Below are 21,288 nucleotides of genomic sequence, written 5' to 3'. Positions count from 1 at the left end.
GATATTTTAACTGAAGCACACAAAATATTACATTAATCGATCTATAATTTTTTAACCCCTAGAACGTTATGCCATGGGTTTTTCATTTATTAAACAGGGCATTATTAAAGCACTGACAGTACAGTACAACGCACAAGGAACATCCAAATAGATCAACTACTAATAAAAAGTATATGCTTAATGCACTCGCTTGTGGAGTCCGTGCTGAAAAACAGACCCATTTGTGAAATCATCGTCTGCATGTCTAAAGTGAGCAGTCTTAGCAAACATGCAGCTCTAAAATCTGTCTGCTATGTGTTCATATGGTCTCTTCCTTTTTTCTGGAAGTATTAAATACGAGTTATTAATCCAGATTTTTACGAGCGCTCATAGTAACAATGCTTTGTAAGCACAACTCGTAGTAAATGTTTGAATGAAGTGAAACCGACCTATGCTAATAAACTATTTTTTTCTAAACAAAATAACGTCGGATTTTTCTTCCTTTTGTGGGGAATTACGAAGAACGGAGTCATTGTTGAGGTCACTTACTGTTGAAAACTTATTCTCTTTTCTGATTTTAGGTACTAATACAAACTTTAAAGTTATGCGTTGCATAAAACATGCTAAATGTAACATCATAATATAAAAAACCATTAAAAATATATATAGTTTGAAAATTAAAACTAATAATCCTTTTTTATAATCAAGACAATGCAGGTTTTATCGTTTTTACAAGCCATTTAAAGGGCCAGTGAATTTAAAATAAAGCTTTTTAGATGTGTCTGATCTTTCAGTATGTTATTTTTAAGGATATCTACACTCACCAGCCTCTTTATTAGGTACACCTTACTAGTACTGGGTTGGACCTTCGTTCAGAACTGCCTTAGTCCTTCATGGCATAGATTCAACAAGGTACTGGAAATATTCCTCACCTATTTTGGTCTATGTTGACATAATAGCATCATCAGTTACTGCAGATTTGACGGCTGCACATCCATGATGCGAATATCCTGTTTCACCACATCCCAAAGGTGCTCTGTTGGATTGAGTTCTGGTGACTGTAGAGGCCATTTGAGTACAGTGAACTCATTGTCATGTGCAAGAAACCAGTCTGAGATGATTCGCGCTTTATGACATGGTATGTTACCCTGCTGGAAGTAGCCATCAGAAGATGGGTACACTGTGGTCATAAAGGGATGGACATGGTCAGCTACAATAGTCAGGTTGACTGTGACGTTGACACAATGCTCAATTGGTACCAGTGGTCGGTTGTAACGAGTGGTTGAGTTACTGTTGCCTTTCTATCAGCTCCAACCAGTCTGTTCATTCTCCTTTGGCATCAAAAAGGTATTTGCACCCACAGAACTTCCACTCACTGGATATTTTCTTTTTCGGACCATTCTCTGTAAACCCTAGAGATGGTTGTGCGTAAAAATCCCAGTAGGTCAGAAGTTTCTGAAATAGTCAGACCAGCCCGTCTGGCACCAACAACCATGCCACATTCACAGGTGTACCTAATAATATGGCCGATGAGTGTATGTATACGCTAGTGTGTTCAAAATAGTGAAATTAAAATTAATTAAAAGTTGTCATTTTTGCTGTTGATCATCAGTTGCAGTGCAAAATAAGCATTGTTTCTAGCTTTTATATGTAGTTATTTGGAGTATAGTTTGTGTTTGAGAGGAACATTTCTGCACTTACCTTAATACAGTATGTCTGAGAAAATCAAAATAAGCAGCTATAACTTGCTGTTTTACCCCATAGAACTCCATATAAAAAGCAGAAACTTTTTTGTTTAGGCCTATCAAAAGAATTAATGCTGGCAACTGATGATCAACAGTACAAATGACACATTTGACCTCTTCCCAACAGGGAAAACCACCAACAATAAAGAATGCATGATTATATGATGTCATGACTTTGCAATCCAAAAATGCCATTATAACGGAAGTCAATGGGGCAAAAACAGCCACTAACATATGGAAAGGGTAGTCATTTTGAACAATACATAAGGGTTAAAATAAGCTTATATGGTGAAAAAAGGCAAAAATATAACAAATAGATGCAGTTGAAAAAGACGAAGCTTTATTAAAGACAGTGTTGATAAGCAAAAGCAACATCTGTACAATGATCTTTGATGCACATCAGGTTGCATAATTACTAAAATCTCTCCAGTATTAAACTCAGTAGTATTTTATGAACAGACTGTTGTTGATGAATTATGACTCATATATGCCTTGCTTTAACAGCTGAAATGTACATTAAAACACCAATACTGCATTATTGATTAAAAAGATTGGTTCCCCATTGTTGTAAACTGATGGTCTCTGATGATTTGTATAAATTTGGTCCTCATTGTTCGGCTCTCCATTCTGGGTGCACATGCTGCTGTAATGGACTCTCACCGGTATCTACAGTACAAAGAAACACAAAATGATTGAATCGAGCACACAGAATGTGTGTGTATTTATCTAGAAAATATTAAAGGTGCTGTATGTAAGTTTTTGACCCCTATAAAGCATAAAAATATCATAATATGTTTGCAGATATTTAAGAAACATGCCAAGTGAACATTCTTGTTAATTTGAAAAACAATACTAAAGTTAGAGCTTCTGCTTTGAAATGTGCATTACATGGTTTAACATCTGTCTTTGTTTTGGTCATTTAACCCGCCCAATGACAGTTTAGCCAATTATATTTCAACACGCGGGTTGCCTTGGTGGAAAACTGTGTAATTTATTCATTCAGTCAGGAAGATTCTCAAAGTATTCGTCTGTGACCAAAATACGCCCTCTGGTGGACAGTAGCAGCCTTCGAAATGAGATGCAGATAGGTTATTAATTAACAAATAATCTAAATATTACCAACGTAAAAATTGGGTGAGCAGATTACATTGTAACCGGGGTCCTAACAACATGCTACGTGATGAGTTTGCAGTGATAAGCAATTTGGCTGTTTGCACCAGACAAAACACGACAGAAATTGAAATACAGCCATTCAAAAGCACAGAATAGTGCACTCACTGCACTTCAATGAAATGGGAATGTTTAAAACCTAATTAATACATATTGAACCTCTTTGACATTATTAAATGTACATGCTGAAGCACTGATATGTGTTGGCTTGCACTGAGTCACAGTTCTAAAGTTAAATTTGATGAGAACTAATGAGTTCCTGTTTGTTAATTAATATACTAATTACCATTTGGTTTTAGCTAGTTTCAGCTAGTCGGCAGCTAGCTCTCTGCAACTCTCACATGGTCGCCCACTGAAGCAAAGCAGGGCTGTGCCTAGTCAGTACCTGGATGGGAGACCACATGGCAAAGCTAGATTGCTGCCAGAGGTGATGTTAGTGAGACCAGCAGGGGGTGCTCAACCTGCAGTCTGTGTGGGTCCTAACACCCCAGTATAGTGAAGGGGACTCTATATTGCTCATTGGGCGCCATCTTTCATATAAGAAATTAAATCAAGGTCCTGACTCTTTGTGGTCATTAAAGATCCAAGGATGTCCTTAAAAAAAAAGAATAGGGGTGTAACCCCGGCATCCTGGCCAAATTGCCCACTGGCCTCTGTCCCTCATGACCTCCTAACCATCCCTATATAATAATTGGCTTCATCACTCAGTCTCCTCTCCACCAATCAGCTGGTGTGCGGTCTGGTGCAATATGGCTACCGTCGTGTCATCCAGGTGGATGCTGCACACTGGTGGTGGATGAGGAGATAAAAATGCACATTTCAAAGCACTTCACGGGACCTTTCAGAATGAGTTAATGATAATGTGCCCCGCAAAGTAAAGTCATGACAAAGATACATTAACAGGTGACTCATGTAAGTTCGTTAGAAGTTAGTTCTTGATTAGCGCATGTCTTAACTCATCATTAGTTCATAATAAAGTAACGTTTAGTTTACATATTAGTACATTATTATTTCATGCACCGTTATTGTAATATGTTAAGGATTCCAACTATACCTATTTTTGACTGTCTCATACTTTCAACATTAATTATCATCAAATAAGTCTATTTGACATTATATTTAGTGTGTGTGTGTGCATGCGTGTGCGTGCGTTTGTGTGTTTAATCTAGGTAAATATTTGCACAAAACACTCGAGGTCTTTTGCCGACCCTTCCCCTATCTCTGCTCCCCATACTTCCCTGTCTCTAAGTCTCCACTGTCCTATCACAATAAAGGTGAAAACCCCCCAAAAAATTATAAGAACAAAAAAAAGAAGAAGTAGCATGTGGCTTGCTAGTGATGTCATTTTCTCTGCCGGGAAACTCCGTTCTCATAATTTCGCCATCCGTAATTATTTAGTGAAAAATGTTTAAGCTATACTAATACTAGATTAATTATTGGTCAACTACGCAACTGTGATGTATCAGTAAATCTTTCATTTACATTTAAAAACAATAATAATGCATAGAAAATGCATATATTTGTGTTTTAAACATGTTGTGTGGTATCTCATTTAAGGCTAGTATCTTGAGCTAAAGCACAAAATAGTGGAAAATGTCAACTCTGTGGTGCTTAAATAGGTTAAACAACAATTAGTAGCCATCAAATGGTATTTATTCATGCATTTTCCTTCGGCTTAGTTTCTTTATCTATCAGAGGTTGCCACAGCAGAATGAACTGCCAACTTATCCAGCATATATGTTACGCAGCGGATGCCCTTCCAGCTGCAACCCAGTACTGGGAAACATCTATACACACTCACATACTATGACCAATTTAGTTTATTCAATTCACCTATAGCGCATGTCTTTGGACTGTGGGGGAAACCGGAGCCCCCGGACGAAACCCATGGGGAGAACATGCAAACTTCAAACAGAAATGCCAACTGACCCAACCAGGACTCGAACCAGCGACCTTCTGGCTTTAAGGCAACAGTGGTAACCACTGAGCCACCATGTCGCCTTCCCTACGGTGTCATTTTACGTTATTAATCGATTCAGTTCAACGTAAATTACACATTTGTTGTATATCAATATTTGTTGGCCTGAAAATCTATCCGCAGTTCTGGAATGAGTCATATGATACAGTCATGCTTGATGTGTTATGCAATGCTCCGTACCATCTGAGCTGATTTTTAAAGACGCCAGCCGTGAGATCATATCCTCCTCTCCTTCAGCATCCTTGTAGTCAAAGCCAGTGTAGCCCTGCTCCAGCTCACAGTACTGGATAAACCTGCACAAACACACACACTCATCAGACACCGCACATGAGTGTGGGATATTTATCCTCTATTATATTATCGTAATTGATTTAGCTATGCTTATCATGAATGTCACTCAAGTTGTTAAAAAAAATCTAACTAAAACACATCTTAAGTTTCCAAGAGTTCTTGCAGTGTAATAAAATCATTTAGAATGACACTATAAATACAAAAATATCCCTGTGTAGTAATTTGAAGATATGATAAAGTCCGAAAAGTCACAAGATTAACATATTGCTTAAATGGACAGCTCACCCATCATTTGTCATATTGTGGAGATATTCGGAAGAATGTTGGAATGCAGCAATCATTGACTCCTATGGTATTTTCTGTTTCTACTATGGAAGTCGAAGCCTGCCGGTTACCAACATTCTTCAGAACATCTTGTTTCGGATTGTGGTGTGGAGGTTTTCAAAAACAATGACACATTTTCAAGAGTTCGCACTTAGATATTGCTTGATAATAATAGCAGGTTTGGCATGCTGTCACGGGAGAGAACCCTGAGCTCGGAGATAATTGAGCCCAGGGCTCCCGCCTGGTCAATGAGCATGTGAGGGGGTACTAGATCAGGTAGTTCTTAAGAGCTCCCCTGGTAAAGGAGGAGATGGGGTGGATGGGGGGATTCTTCAAAAAACGAAGATGAGGCAATAATGTTAGTTGGACTATTTATAGGGAGTTTGGAATGATCTGATTGGCTTACTAATGATTACAGATGACAGACCAGTCGCGGTCAATCATATCACATGCTCCTCTCGAAATTAGTTTTACTTACTTTACTTAGTGACGTAACCAGTTCAGCTAATATGGTAGACGGCAATGTAAAGTAGATGTTTTGGATGCTTTATTAAACACTAATGTCAGTTTGTACATGCTCCTTTTTGCCTCTCTTCAAAGGACAGGGAACATTTACTGAGAGCTGTTGCTCAGCAGTGGAAGCAGACGACGAAGTTAATAAACGGCAGGCGGATATGACGCGGGTAAAAGCGTCTGTGCGCAAACGCAGTACTGAACGAAATAGTTTACAATTGTTTTCAAGTGTATGACGTAAAGTATTGAAAACGATAGTGTGGACATGAAGCGTTTTTGACGAATTAGGAGGCTTAGGAGCCATTTATATATTGCATCTAGAAGCATGTGGAAAGCTCGAGCATGTCGTTTCTTTCACTATTTTCAACGCACTTTGTGATCGCGCTCCTTTGTTGCCTCTCATGGCTAGATGACCATCAACCGTATTTTCAGAACATTGCTGCAGCTCTGATACAAGCTTTATTTATGGAGAAAATGAAAAAGCACTGCAGTGTTTGGGTGTTCTGTGTCCCTCACCATAACGCTGTTCACCTTTTGCGGTCTCGCAGTTTCGCCGTTTTTTTTTTGTGTGCAATTTGACATCCTTTTTTTATGGCGCATTGTGCTCTGCGTCATGATTGGCTGTGCACCATTGTCTCTCCTGTACAGTACAGAATGCGTTCCGCTTGCCAAAATTACATAAATCTTTGATCGCTAGCAGTGTGATTCTGAAGTGTTGTACTGTATGTTTGCAAGTTTTCTTCCCAACAAACTCCATAATGTCAACGAAACATTCTGCACTGACAAAGGCACCCATGGTAGCATCCAAAAGGCAGAGCAACATGCTAACTATCGCACAAAAAGTTGGACTTCTGGACATGCTAAAGAAAGTTAGAAGTTACGCGAGTGTTTAAACAAGAGTGAAAAGTGTGAAAATGTTAATGCCTGTCTGAGAAAAGTGTATAAAGTATGTAGTGAGGGGTTTCACAGCCTTAAAACATCTATATTTGTAAAAAAAATATATAAAGCAGACTACGGATTTAACCTATTGCGGGCTATTTTTATAACGTAATTCCCGCGATTAATGAAGGACCACTGTATTCTATACAAAGTATGAAGCTGATCGCTCAGTTCTTGTCACAAGATTCGCGGTGCACTCGCAGCATCCTGAAAAGTTGAGATGTTTTCAACTAGGTGTGCCTGGAAAGCACGAGCACACGTGCATACGTCGCTCCTAATGTGTGAGCACAAGCCACATGCCTCCATTGGAAATAACAAACATGTGTGTGCAAAAGATGCGAAATGTGAACGGCCCCTTAGTGTAGACGTAGCATTAGTATCAGCATGTGAGCAGCAGGATATTTAACATACACGTTTATATTGAGCAGGTTACAGTAAAGACACAAGTTTGTATTTGTTTTCTCTGTTTGGCCAATGAAATGGTTAACTTCTCTCATCTATAGTAGTAGTCATCTGGGCGGGTATAAAAAAAAAAAAGTTTCTAAAAAAAATGTTTACGTAAATACATATATAACTGTTTTTTAAATTCGCTGTTATGAAGGAATTTAATGAACAATTCAATTAATCATTTGTTAAGACTTGAAGGACAGGCATCAGCACAAAAAAAAAACAATCAGCAAAATATAGTTTATTTATTGGTGTGTTTTTTTTTGTTTGACACCCCTAGATTGTCAGTTTCTAATCAGTTCCTGAAATTCAACAGAACTCTATTCCCTTTCAGATTCATAAACTAACAAAATAAAGTATCAGTATCACAGTGTAGAGTCTAAACACTTGTGCAGCGATTCTAAAAATAAGTGTAAGGAGAACGTTGAGATTTCTTTGCTTGGGCGTGTGGCCAGTGTAAAGCCAGCTTATTATGAAACGCTGATATGTTTTGCTATAAAAGATGTTGGCAGCCAATAAAATTACGTCCTGCTCTGTATCATAAGTCATAAGCCTTTTAAAGTGGTCTGCAGGCACATTATTAAAAGTTAAACTCAGTTCAAGGCAGTTAAAGGGATAGTTCACCCAAAAATGAAAATTGACTATTTATTCGCTTTCAGTTGATTCCAAACATTTCTTTAATCGCTTAAACACAAAAGAAGAAATTTTGAAGAAAGCTGAAAACCATTGACTTCAATACAAGGCAAAACAAATAGGAAGTCAATGTTTACCTTTTTTTTAATTTACATTTTTCAAAATATCTTCTTTTGAGGTCAACAGAAGAAACAGATGTAAAGGGTGAGTAAATGATGACAGTTTTTATTCATTTTTAAGCAAACTATCCCTTTAAGCCTTGAGGAAATTGTGTAACTACAAAACTTACTTCTGCCATGTTGGATCCTTGCTTAGGATGACTGGGTTTCCCACCACAATGAGCAGGCCTTTGGCTCTCGTCATGGCCACATTGAACCTCTGTGGGCAACAGAAGGCCTTTAGTACAGTATGGCATCATTTCTCTAATCTACGTCCAGACAGATGGTCAGAAATGTGTTGGACATTTTAAGTTTTTTACATTTGCAGCCAAAACAACTGATATTCAATTCCACAAATGCCAACATATAGCTGTTGTTTAGCTTTCATATGAGATTTTTATATATATTTTTATATATTTATTGAGCAAGGATACATTAAAGTGAATATACAGTTAAAGTCAGAATTATCAGCCCCCTGAATTATTAGCCCCCTGTTTATTTTTTTCCCCAATTTCTGTTTAACGGAGAGATTTTTCCAACACATTTCTAAACATAATAGTTTTAATAACTTATCTCTAATAACTGATTTATTTTATCTTTGCCATGATGACGACAGTAAATACTATTTGACTAGATATTTTTCAAGACACTTAAAGGCTTAACGTGGTTAATTAGGTTAAGGTAATTAGGTAAGTTATTGTATAACGATGGTTTGTTCTGTAGACTATCGAAATAAAATATAGCATAAAGGGGCTAATAATTTTGACCTTAAAATGTTTTTTTAAAAATTAAAAACTGCTTTTATTCTAGCTGAAATAAAACAAATAAGACTTTCTCCAGAGAAAAAAATATGATCAGACATACTGTGAAAATTTCCTTGCTCTGTTAAACATCATTTGGGAAATATTTAAAAAAGAAAAATAAATTTACAGGGGGGCAAATAATTCTGACTTCAACTGTAAGTGACAGTAAAAGACATTTATAAGTATAGTAAAATATTTCTGTTTCAAATTAATGCAGTATGCTTTTATTAATCAAAGGAAAATGAAAATATATCAATATATGTTCTAACTTTTTTTTCTTATATGATGACAATTTTAATGATAATTTTGATAACACGTATAGTAGTAAGTGTTCGTTGAGCATACAATGAATGATTTCTAAAGAAGCAAGTCACTAAAATAATCATGTAGAAAATTGAGATTTGCATTGTGGAAATAAATGATATTGTATAACATATGAAAATAGAAAGCTATTTAAAACTGTTTAAATATTTAAAATAAATAATACAGCATTTGAAACTAATTAAATGCAGCCTTTCCACTGTAAACGACAAGTGACAGAAGTCATTCATTTCTAATGGAGAGTAGTCCTGGAGCTGCGTGTTCTGATCATCTCTGTATGAGGAAAAATCTGATCCGATTTGAGAATATTTTAACTCCTGCGACTAGACCGTATGTGACCGGCTGACCACATGTGATGAATTTCAGTGTTGTCCAAGCAGATCCGTGCACGCGAGATGAGAAATACTTTATTTTTTTCGTTTAATCAGAAAAAAGTTTATATTAAAAATATCTCTTCTATTCATAAATCAGTAATAAAAAACATCATTTTATATTTTGTCCCCACAATCCCTCCAAATTTTTTTGCGGTCTATGAGTTTCTAGTAGTCATTCATTCATTCTCTCAACCATGGTGAACGAACAGAGAATGAAGGCTCTTGCTTTTGCACTTCTTTATTTCGGACACCGCGAGAATCCAGCTTCTCTCCCATGGTGCACAACAAAACTGAAAATTCTGTGCAGCTGCCACAAGGGGGTGTATTCTGACCGCGTGTCAGAATGTCGTGTGCAGTAGAAAGGCGCTTTAGTGAACATAAACCCATCAAACCAAACCCTAAACTGTCAATCTACTGTAAAAAAGTTGCGTAATCGATTTCTCCAATAGAGATGAAGTGCACACCTTCTCATTTGAGAGGAAGCCGATGTTGAAGTCTTGGTCCATTTTGACATAATTGACACTACTGCGGACAGTAGAAACGATGATGACCTTTCTTTCTTGACCCTGAAACTCTTCCACCGAGCCCACCTACAAGAACAAAATAATGAAGCAGCATAAATGACTCATCCTGAGTGCAGAGAGATGATTTAGAGAAAAAAAACATCAATAAATTACAGGCCAACCTTGATGTCCTTCCACTTCTTCAACTCACCCACAGTGTTCAGAGCTTTACGGATTTTTTCCACCTTGAATGAATGCAAATATTTCAAGTAAAAGTGGGCTACAATTTTCTATTTACTTATTTTTTAAAGGTTTTTTCTTTAGTAACTGAAGCAAAAAATATTTGTACTAAATAATTGTTTTCATCCAATCTATCATTTTATTCATTACTATTTATGAGCGGATCCATTCTCAGTCTTGCCTGTTTCCTGTAAGGAGCGATGATGCCAATGTCGTTGGGGCCGAGTTTTGGCAGGCCCTTCTTGCCCTGCGTTTGCATGAGATTGTTGAGGTAGTTGACGATGACCTCGATTTCCGTAACGTTAAAGAATGAAGGACTGTTGGCTTCTCTTTCATCTTTCCCCATCACTCCATGAAACACCACTGGAAATCCCTGTTGATCACAGAAACAAGAAAAGCACTTTATTTGTTGATTGTCCAACATTTGCAGCTTTCTGCTAGCATCGTTTCTCATTTTAATATTATTATACTACATTATAGGGCTGGGCGAAATGGCAAAAATGCAATCTTGATATTTATTTTCCATATTGAACGATAATGATATATATTTCAATGTCAGTTGTTAATGCTTCAAGATTTAAAACAGTGCCCCAACAGTGACTGAAGCTACAAAAATTAAAGGGTCCATTAAATGGCATGACATATTTTCATCTGATAAATTTTCAGTGGCTGAAAATCCGATACATCTCTAACATCAACACACTTTTAGATTCCCATTGTTGCACATTTCTGCGGTCTGATTGGCTCTTAGATCAATATGGAGTAAAAAAAGTCTGGACCTTATCTTTGTTGTTGACATAAATGTTATCGCGATTCGATATGATATCGTTTATCGGCCCAGCCCCACTACTTTATATGAATTTGCCATGAAGTAGAAGTTGCGATAAACCATTCTTCCCTATCCTGACATTGTCAAATTCAAATGAGGGGGAAACAATTAAGAAAAGGACTTGATTTAGTCTATTGGGTATAGATTGAATTGTTGGCTCTTTGTGGTTTGCTATTGGTGGATCTCGCTTGAGTGACAGGTGGTCCCACATCCAGCTAGTGAATACTGGTGAACAGATATTGTTGAAGGAGGGAAACATAATTTTGAGGTTCCATGGATTTCTTGCATGGACCAAATGCTTCAACATTCCAACAAACATTCCTCTTGGTATGCACCAGACACCTTTTTTATGAACACTCTATATTTCTGGAAATCAGTGTGAAATTCTGATTGGAACTCATAAAAACACATTTCTGGAACAACAACGTGCAGTTCTGAGTGTGCTTCTACAGGTGGTTTGTCAAACCCACTTACCTGTGTGGAGACACACTCTTCCTCTCCAAATGCACCAGGGCACCTTTCTAAAAACACTCCACATTTTTGGAACAACATTGTGCAATTCTGAGTGTGCTTCATGCAAGTGAGTGGGCTTGGCAAACCACCTGTAAGAGACACACTCTTCCTCTACAAATGCACCAGAACATTTTTCTAAAAACACTCCATGTTTCTAGAAAAAGTTTGCAATTCTGAGTGTGCCTCACACAGGTGAGTGGGTTTGACAAACCACCTGTAGAAGATACGCTCTTCCTCTCCAAATGCATCAGACACTTTCTTATAAACACTCCGCCAACCAGTTTTCAACATTCTTCAAACGATCTTATTTTGTGATAACAGAAAAATGTTTTTAAAAAAACGTTTGTAACCACTTGAGGTTGAGTTATTTGTCCTTTTTGAGTGAACTATCCCTTTAATAATTGTAATGATCTATGAAACACAATCACTTGTTTTATTTTACATCTGTGCTGGACAATATTCCCAAAAGAGCTTTAGTTCTGTGTTCTGGTACCTTTCTAGGGAGATGCTCCCACTGGCAGAAGGCCTCTCGCTCCATCTGGTTTGCGAACACCTGCAGCTCGTTCTCATAGAAGAGCTCATTGGGGATCTTGAGAATGGCAGGATGAGATCTACAATATGGTTAAGACAACTCTATAATTAATGTTCCATCATTAATTTTGATATACAGTATAAAAATAACGATAGAGGAAATCAAATCAGCACCTGTAGTTTCGCAAAAGTTTGGTGACAAAGCGGCTGTCGTATCTCGAATTATCATCCTGGCTCTTCTGATAGAGAGCGTTGTGTTTCATCAGCCTCTCCAGAAGGGACTGACCTGTTTCACATCAGAAGATATGAAAATATCTGATAGGAATGAATTTTCTAAATGCATCGGTATTCTCTCTTAAATCGATTCTGAACTTTTTTCTGAAAGTTTTTAACAGCAGATGTCGCTGTTCACTTTACAAACAGCCATGCTCTGCTTGCATCCAATTCCTTACTAATACCACCAATAGTCTAAAATAATCATTAATAAAGCTAGGGAAGGTTTAGGTAAATTACAAGAGTGTTCATAATGAGCTGTGTTTTCAATAATTTTGTGACATAAAAGTCAACTTACATGGCTCAATAGTTTGCACAAACCCTGTTTGTGTAGGGTTAAAAAAATTGGACTAGAGTGCCATCTGCTGTTAACAATTAGCTAGCCTAGAGTGTTATCTGCTGTTTATAACTAACTTAAAGCACCATCTGCTGTTAAAAACTAGCCTAGAGCGCTATATGCAGTTAAAAAGTAGCCTAGAATGCCATCTGCTGTTAAAAACTAGCCTAGAGTGCTATATGCAGTTAAAAAGTAGCCTAGAACGCCATCTACTGTTAAAAACTAGCCTAGAACGCCATTTGCTGTTAAAACTAGCCTAGAGTGCCATCTGCTGTTAAAAACTAGTCTAGAGTGCCATATGCAGTTAAAAACTAGCCTAGAACGCCATCTGCTGTTAAAAACTAGCCTAGAGTGCCATATGCAGTTAAAAACTAACCTAGCACGCCATCTGCTGTTAAAAACTAGCCATGTGCGCCATCTGCTATTAAAAACTAGCCTTGTGTGCCATTTGCTTCTAAAAACTTGCCTAGCGCGCCATCTGCTCTTAAAAATTAGCCTAGAGCACCATCTGCTGTTAAAAACAAAGCTAGTGAGCCATCTGCTGTTAAAAACTAGCCAAGAGCGCCATCTGGTGCTGAAAACTATCCTAGAACACCATCTGCAGTTAAATACTAATCTCAGAATAGATTCAAGAGAGAACAATGTTGGTAATTTTCCAAAAAAAGGATTATTCAAAACCATTTGCAATACTCTCAACAGTGTAGACAGGATCGGGGTGTTTGCTAACATTGCTAACAGTTGCTAACCATTGATTAGACTTCACCGTGAAGCTGTATTGTTCTATAAAGCACTACATAAACAAAGGTGACTTGATTTATCTTGACTTTAAGAAGAAACTTTATTAAGTTTCCTTTGGCTTAGTCCCTTATTTATCAGGGGTTGCCTCAGCGGAATGAACCCCCAACTATTCCGGCATTTGTTTTACGCAGCGGATGCCCTTTCCAACTGCAACCCAGTACTGGGAATAAGAAGAAACTAATCAACGAAAATATTATTATAACTAATATATTATTACAAAATAATAGTATAAGCCATAAAAAACATCTTCAAGTACCCAGTCCGTGTAGCTGTGCCAGTGGAGATCTTAGAACAGGGCCCAGCTGCTGTGGGTCTCCGGCCAAAACCAGCTGGCCCTTCAGAGGATCCAGCAAACCTTGGGCACAGAGCAATGCAGAAATAAACAATCTGTTCGAATAGTTCCCATTCCCATCATCCTCTCCCATGCATTCCTAATTTACCCGCAATCCCAATGATACACTCGGGCTCCACGGCTTGTCCGGCTTCATCTATGAAAATGTGTGTGAAGTGACCCTTCGCAACACCCCCTGACACCAGCCTGAGAGGCACACATATAAATGTTCATTTCTGGACACCATGGCACAACATCCTAGATAGCACAGAGCAATTTGTAACAGGAATATTATTGTGCATAGACGCAGATTACCTTCCAGCGGTGACCAGGGTGACCACAATGATGCTGTACCCCATTAAGTCTTCTCTAGATGGGAGCAGGAAGCTGTCCTGAGCCTCATTCCAGTTACTATGTTTCTATGGGGGAAAGATATTTGGGAATACATCATATATTTTGCAGTAGCGAATATTAATACATGTGTTATATTGAAAGGCTGAACAGTGTCGGAGGAAACTGAGATCGCAGTATACTGTAATAGACTTGAATAGCTCTATTTGGAAAGAATTCATTATTTAAGATAGATTGGAGTGATTTCGTGATGGAGTGCATCTGTAGAAAATATAAACAACACATTATGAACATGAATAAATACAATAGAACAAAGATACAAATTAAAGTCTGCATGAACTGGAAGTTGCTGAGACTTTTATTATTTTGGCGTGTTGATGTACTTCCAACTGAAATGGAATGTTGAGTGGGGGCCGGGGCTTTCTTTTTGTGCATCATTCCCTTGTGGCAAACTAACGGTAAGAGGGGCGTGGCTAAGAATATTGTGGCTAAAACATAAAGCTGATGTCAACACAGAAGGACCGCTACTCCAAATACAGAAGCATAATCATGGTATATTCCGTTTATTCCATATCCATTTTCAAACAAAAAAAGGGAAAACTAGGAAAACGTGCGGAAAAAAGAGATTTTGGCTCGATTTTCATTTTTTGGTTTAGCGTAGGAGAATGGATAAACGACTTTAAAATTCATTATGCACATGTAGGCGGTGCTGAAATGCCATTTTTTCTCTGATTTGCCAACCAATTCTGAGCTTGTGATGTCATCCTCAAAATAATAGTCATATATATATATATATATATATATATATATATATATATATATATATATATATATATATATATATATATATATATATATATATATATATATATATTCATTCATTCATTTTCTTGTCGGCTTAGTCCCTCTATTAATCTGGGGTCGCCAAAGCGGAATGAACCGCCAACTTTCCAGCATTTGTTTTTTACGCAGCGGATGCCCTTCCAGCCACAACCCATCTCTGGGAAACATCCACATACACTCATACACTACGGACAATTTAGCCTTCCCAATTCACCTGTACCACATGTCTTTGGACTGTAGGGGAAACCGGAGCACCCGGAGGAAACCAAAGCGAACGCAGGGAGAACATGCAAACTCCACACAGAAATGCCAACTGACCCAGCCGAGGCTCGAACCTCCTACTATGAACTACCTACTGCGCCACTGCGTCGCCATATATATATATATATATATATATATATATATATATATATATATATATATATATATATATATATATATATATATATATATATATTAATATAATTAATTAAAATAGGAGGAAATAAAATCAAATCAAATGGTAACCTCTGTTATAGCCCCAGGGCCCAATGTGTTCTTATTTTGGTGCTGCTAACAACTATTAAAAAAAAAAAAAACAATAAAAAAAAACACTATTAAACAATATTAGTTATTATTATTGTTATTATTATTAGCCTATTATTATTATTAAGGCCTACAGTAGCTCTAAAACAATCATGAAAACCAGGTGCTGCTCTGGTTCTCTTAGCTCAGCATCAGGTGCACAGCAGCAAGAAGTTTGGCTGCAAACTACAGGCATATTATTATTATTATTATCATTATTATTATTATTTTTAATTACTATTAATAAAGGCTTAGTCCCTTTATATTATTTTTATTATTATATAGACCTTGCTCGGAAACAATCATGCAAACCAGGTTCTGCTCGGAAATAATCTTTGCTCAGCATCGGGTGCACAGCAGCAAGTTTGGCAACGAACTTTGACCTTCTTTTAATGACAGATGTCTAATAATACTGCAAATTTACATTTTTATGCAATTTATTCATACGCAATGAATGTAAGCCTGATCAAATGATAGAATATGTAAACTTACATAACAATAACACAATAATTACAATAACATTACAATAACATAACAATATTTAAAAGCCTGGGTGCTTATCCGCAGAGGACTATTATTTTGAGGGTGACATCACTAGCTCAGATTTGGCTGGCCAATCAAAGGAAAAAAGGGGGGTTTCAGCACAGCCTACATGTGTATAATGAATTTTAAAGTTGTTAATCCATTTTCCTACGCTAAACCAAAAAAACTAAAGTCGAGCCAAAATCTCGTTTCTTTTTAGTTTTTTTGTGAGCAAAAGAAAAATGTCTGTAAAATGTCCTTAGTTTTCCTTTTTTTTTTGTTTGAAAATGGATATGGAATGGACGAAAGATACCCTGAAAGCTCCTTCAAATGCAGCCTCCAAATGCGTCCTTCGTTTCCCAGGTAATGAAGGCCACAAGGTGGATCCTTTGTGGCTTCGAACATCCCAAGATTCATTGCGCGCTAATAACAGCAGGGCGGTTTTAAAAGAAAACTCCTAATTAAATGTATGAATTACTGTAGGCTTCATTCTACTTGGATATCTAAACACATGTTAAAAAAACAAAAAGAGCTTGACATGTCTTCCTAAAAAGCGATTCATATTATTGAAAAATGTGTTTAGATTTTTATGTGTACATGTATGAATCAAAGGAAATATATTTCCAGCTTTTGTAAACATTGTTTTGCCTTCAGATCACTCAAAATAAGTTTTAAAATCACTTTGAAAAAAGACATTACAAATTTTATTATCGCTTATTAATGGCAGCTGTTTAGGTTGCTAGGTGATGAGTAGGGCCAGATAGAATCTACACATTTTTTGCTATTTCTGCAGAGGTTTTTGTAAAAAATCTGCAGATTTTTGTGGAATGATTTTAGGAGTATCATAACTAAAAACTTAATATATGAAATTAAAAAAAATTAAATTTTTTAAACTTTTATTTGATGTTTACAATGCAAATCCAATTAGTTCAACTTATTTGGTAAACAAAGCTAATCTCTCATATAATATATACTAAAAGACAGAAAATATTACAAACTGTACTGTAAATAAATCATATGAACATTTTAATATTAATAATAATAATAAATTCTTACATTTATAACGTGCTTTTCTGGACACTCAAAGCTCTTTACACATTGGGGGGAATCTCCTTGTCCACCATCAATGTGCAGCATCCACCTGGATGACGCGACAGCAGCCATATTGCGCCAGACTGCACACCACACACCAGCTGGTTGGTGAGGAGACCGTGTGATGAAGCCAATTATGATATGGGGATGGTTAGAAGGCCATAATAGACAGGGGCCAGTGGGCAAAATTTGGCCAGGATTAAACCCCTATTCTTTTCGAAGTACATCCTGTGATTTTTAAAGACCACAGAGAGTCAGGACCTCGGTTTACCATCTCATCCGAAAGATGGAGCTCACTGAGCAGTATAGAGTCCCTGTCACTATACTAGGGTGTTAGGATGCACACAGATCGCAGGTTGAGCGCCCCCTGTTGGTCTCATTAACATCACTTCCAGCAGCAACCTAGCTTTCACATGTGGTCTCCCATCCAGGTACTGACCGGGCGCAGCCCTGCTGAGCTTCAGTAGGCGACCATGTGAGAGCTGCAGAGAGCTAGCTGCCAGCTATTACTATTATTATACCACAATAATATAAGTTAAAAAATTAATTTAAAAACTGAATAAACATAAATTTACATACATTTATACAAGTAAATAAATAGATTCAATGATGGGCTAAAAATAGATTCCGTGTGGGCCTAGTGATGAGATCCGTCCTCTGTAGGCGAGATTGTCTTATTTCAAAATGTTCAATTCGGCTTGTGTGATCTTCGACCTTTGAAGTCTGCATCCTTCAGAGGATGCAGCCTCTGAAATGAGACATAGTCTATAATTTTATTAAAGCTAGAAACATTCTTGTTTTAAACTCATTACGGGCCTTTAAAACATGCAAATTATACACTTTCACTCTTTTACGGTTTAACTTTGCCATTAATCCACGAATCACATACATTTCGAACTATAATCCCTGGTCACTATGATTCTTACTTGACCTCACACATCCTGCAAAATGACTATGTGTATGCGCATAATCTCGATGTCAATTTTCAAATGATACAATTGAAACCAAATAACATCAGTAATTTATTATAAGTACACATGAAATAAACGAACAATAATGCTTTAATTTGCTCACATTGCTAGTTTTGTGGTGAATAATTCATCTGTGCATGTCATTAGGAAAAAAATGAATTGTTTGGCTTTCTAATCTAAAATTGAAATCTGAATAAGCACTTCCTGTTTGTTTTCAGTTAAATTGTCAGATTACGTATGTTTTAGGAATTGGGCGTGACTAACACACTTAACCACGCCCCTCCAACTGTCAGTTTTGACAACAAACAGAAATGGTGAGGAGGAGGAGGAGAAGTCTGTTAGGTTGTAATAACTGTCCCAAAACCCTTTTCTTTATCTTTCTGAATGAAATGCCTACTTTCCTACATCCAATCAGCTCGCAGCAGAAAAAAACAAGCCACACCCACTGTTTGCTCATTTAACAATCTGTTTCTCTAGAAACTGCATCACAACATGGAAAAAAAAAACGGTCGCACCTTCCGTTTAATGCTGACTTTAATGCTAAAGCATAACATAGAATCGAGTCCATTATAATGTTGGATACAGTATTTTACCTAGTGCATTCAGAACATGCATACTTAAAAAAATATGAGCAGAAAGGTATGCATGTGTATGTCTTACCAGCAGTTTCTGGGGTACAGTGCGTGGGTCTCTACTAGGGGCACAGAGGCGGTAGATGCGATGGGCGTCCACGTGTCCTAATAACCTCTCACAAAGCAGGTCACAGGCACTGTTTGAGGGAGCACAGGCCAAGATATGGCCCTGGGCCTTCGATTTATCGACCTGATGCACACAAAAGTCTTGTATAACATGGCAGTTTAAGGCTGTAATAAAGCAGTGCTCTTGAATCCATATACCTGCTTCATGGCTTCAACCACTGTGACAGTTTTGCCAGTGCCAGGAGGTCCAAAGATCAGGTAAGGTGCTGGTCTGGACGAGCCCGACAGGATGTGCTGCACTGCCGCCTTCTGCTCAGGGTTGTTCTCTAAATCTTTATTGAACATACTGGAGGACAAAATAAAGTACACTTTTGATAAAAATCACAGACTGTGGACCAAAAATACACAATTTTTCATCATTTTACACAGGCTATGTACACACTATGTACAACACATGTTTTTCAGAGTGACTATCGTCAAAGACTGCAGAATACACAGGTGTCCCTCGTATAGTTTTGAATGGGGGAACAGTGTAATGGTCAATGTGGCAAACGAAGCCCCGCCTTCTAGTACAGGAGCCAATCAGTGATTGCTTCAGACAGAGATTCTCCAGGGGAGGGGCTCAGACCAGACGTGAGTTTCTGTAGATTCTGTGTGATTCGAACGTTTAGAAATGAAACTAAATAGACAGTTGTTGTTTAATTTTATTTGTGATTCCTAATATGAATTTTAATCATGAGCTTGGCTAGCAGTTTTGGAGAATTTGATGTTTCCCCATTCAAATAGAATACCCGAGAGGCATTTTAAAGATGGCCACTAAGTGAAAGCACTTGCCCTAAAGGAACTTTGCTATCCTACACTGAACTCAACTTTCTCCTGCAATGCTATATTTTTAGACTAATTTTATAATCAGCACCAATACCTTGCATCCTGCCATTTGAACAAACACGTTCTAGAAGTGTTGCCATGTCCAGTTATTTTAAGCATCTTTGTGCTTGGATCACATTGTAAAAACTTACTTCTCTTACTTAGCGCTTCTGTCTTGTTTCTAGTCCAAATATCTAGAGAATTCTTAAATGTTCAAGAAACCCTCTAGCACTTTGTTTGAAATTTTAACAGATTTGTGTGTGTTGAGCATCAATTAAGACAACATTAGCACCTGACAGCTTTAATTGTGTGGAGAAAACTGGATAATTTTGAGCTTTTGTCAGCTAATTTCATCTTCCGATAGCAAGAGACCTCCTGCACCACTATGTCTGCATTCAGACCCGAGGATTAAAGAGGAAAGAAGTCCTCCTCATTTATAGTGTTTATATAAACACTATTATCTTTATAATGATATAACAAAATTGTGGTTATGTGTATATGAAATTATGAATAACAAATGTAGTAGGGCATTAATTTACTTACTGTTTATTTCTTTGCATTTTAACTAGTAGTGGGCCGTTATCTGTGTTAACGTGCCGCGTTGCCGTGAGACTCTTATTGCGCGATTTAAAAAAATATATATATATAAATATATATATATATATATATATATATATATATATATATATATATATATATATATATATATATATATATATATATATATATATATATATATATATATATATATATATATATATCGCTGTTAATCTATTCTCAAAGTTGGGTTGGGAGCTGGGTCTATTCTACGCAAGCTTTGATGACTTTCACCTTAGTATTTTAGCATGGATGTATATCTGACCGGTGAGCCGTCTGACAAAAAAAGTGCCCTTCTGAATCAAATTAGCAGGATGCCCATCTGGATCTTTCACTTACTTCGAAGACACTACTGACTAGGGTACGCTTACATGGACATCAGTAATCCAGTTATTGCCTTAATAGACAATAATATAGTTAAGGTGTTTACGTGAAGTGCTTTCATGTAAGAATTTCCTGTAATTTTGGGTGACTTTAACTGCAGGTCGGTAGTTTCACATTCACTCATGAACATTTCATTCATGCCCCCATGACAAACTGGGGTACTAGATGCAAATAAGGAGTAAGGACTAGTGGAGGAGTTTTAGGAAATTTAATAACGCACGCCGAATGAAAAGGAAAAAAAACTTCCACATTTCATGGTGTGTGTGTGTGTGTGTGTGGTCCTTTACTGATAGCCGCATGTTTGGATCTTGTCGGAAAATATGGCTTGAAGTCCTACATGACGGTAATAGTTTGATTGTGGTGTTTATT

General features: G+C 37.2%; 1 protein-coding gene across 1 annotated transcript in view; it reads right to left on the bottom strand.

Moving 5' to 3' along the window:
• Positions 1 to 2,042: 2,042 nt before the first annotated feature.
• mov10a (Mov10 RISC complex RNA helicase a) overlaps positions 2,043 to 21,288 on the bottom strand; it is a 31,170-nt gene continuing 11,924 nt past the window's right edge. The window contains exons 10-22 of the mRNA XM_056460461.1: positions 19,270 to 19,417; positions 19,034 to 19,195; positions 14,346 to 14,449; positions 14,140 to 14,237; positions 13,956 to 14,054; positions 12,466 to 12,577; positions 12,254 to 12,371; positions 10,600 to 10,791; positions 10,361 to 10,423; positions 10,140 to 10,265; positions 8,309 to 8,397; positions 5,053 to 5,165; positions 2,043 to 2,390 (exon numbers count right to left, since the gene is read on the bottom strand). Coding sequence (XP_056316436.1) covers positions 2,332 to 2,390; positions 5,053 to 5,165; positions 8,309 to 8,397; positions 10,140 to 10,265; positions 10,361 to 10,423; positions 10,600 to 10,791; positions 12,254 to 12,371; positions 12,466 to 12,577; positions 13,956 to 14,054; positions 14,140 to 14,237; positions 14,346 to 14,449; positions 19,034 to 19,195; positions 19,270 to 19,417 — 1,483 coding nt within the window. The 3' untranslated portion in view covers positions 2,043 to 2,331. The remainder of the gene's footprint in view (positions 2,391 to 5,052; positions 5,166 to 8,308; positions 8,398 to 10,139; positions 10,266 to 10,360; positions 10,424 to 10,599; positions 10,792 to 12,253; positions 12,372 to 12,465; positions 12,578 to 13,955; positions 14,055 to 14,139; positions 14,238 to 14,345; positions 14,450 to 19,033; positions 19,196 to 19,269; positions 19,418 to 21,288) is intronic.

Source organism: Danio aesculapii, chromosome 6 (genome assembly GCF_903798145.1).
Source record: "Danio aesculapii chromosome 6, fDanAes4.1, whole genome shotgun sequence".
In the NCBI taxonomy this organism is placed as follows: Eukaryota; Metazoa; Chordata; class Actinopteri; order Cypriniformes; family Danionidae; genus Danio; species Danio aesculapii.
The sequence above is the reverse complement of the archived record's forward strand: the minus strand, read 5'-3'. Positions and strand labels throughout refer to the sequence as shown.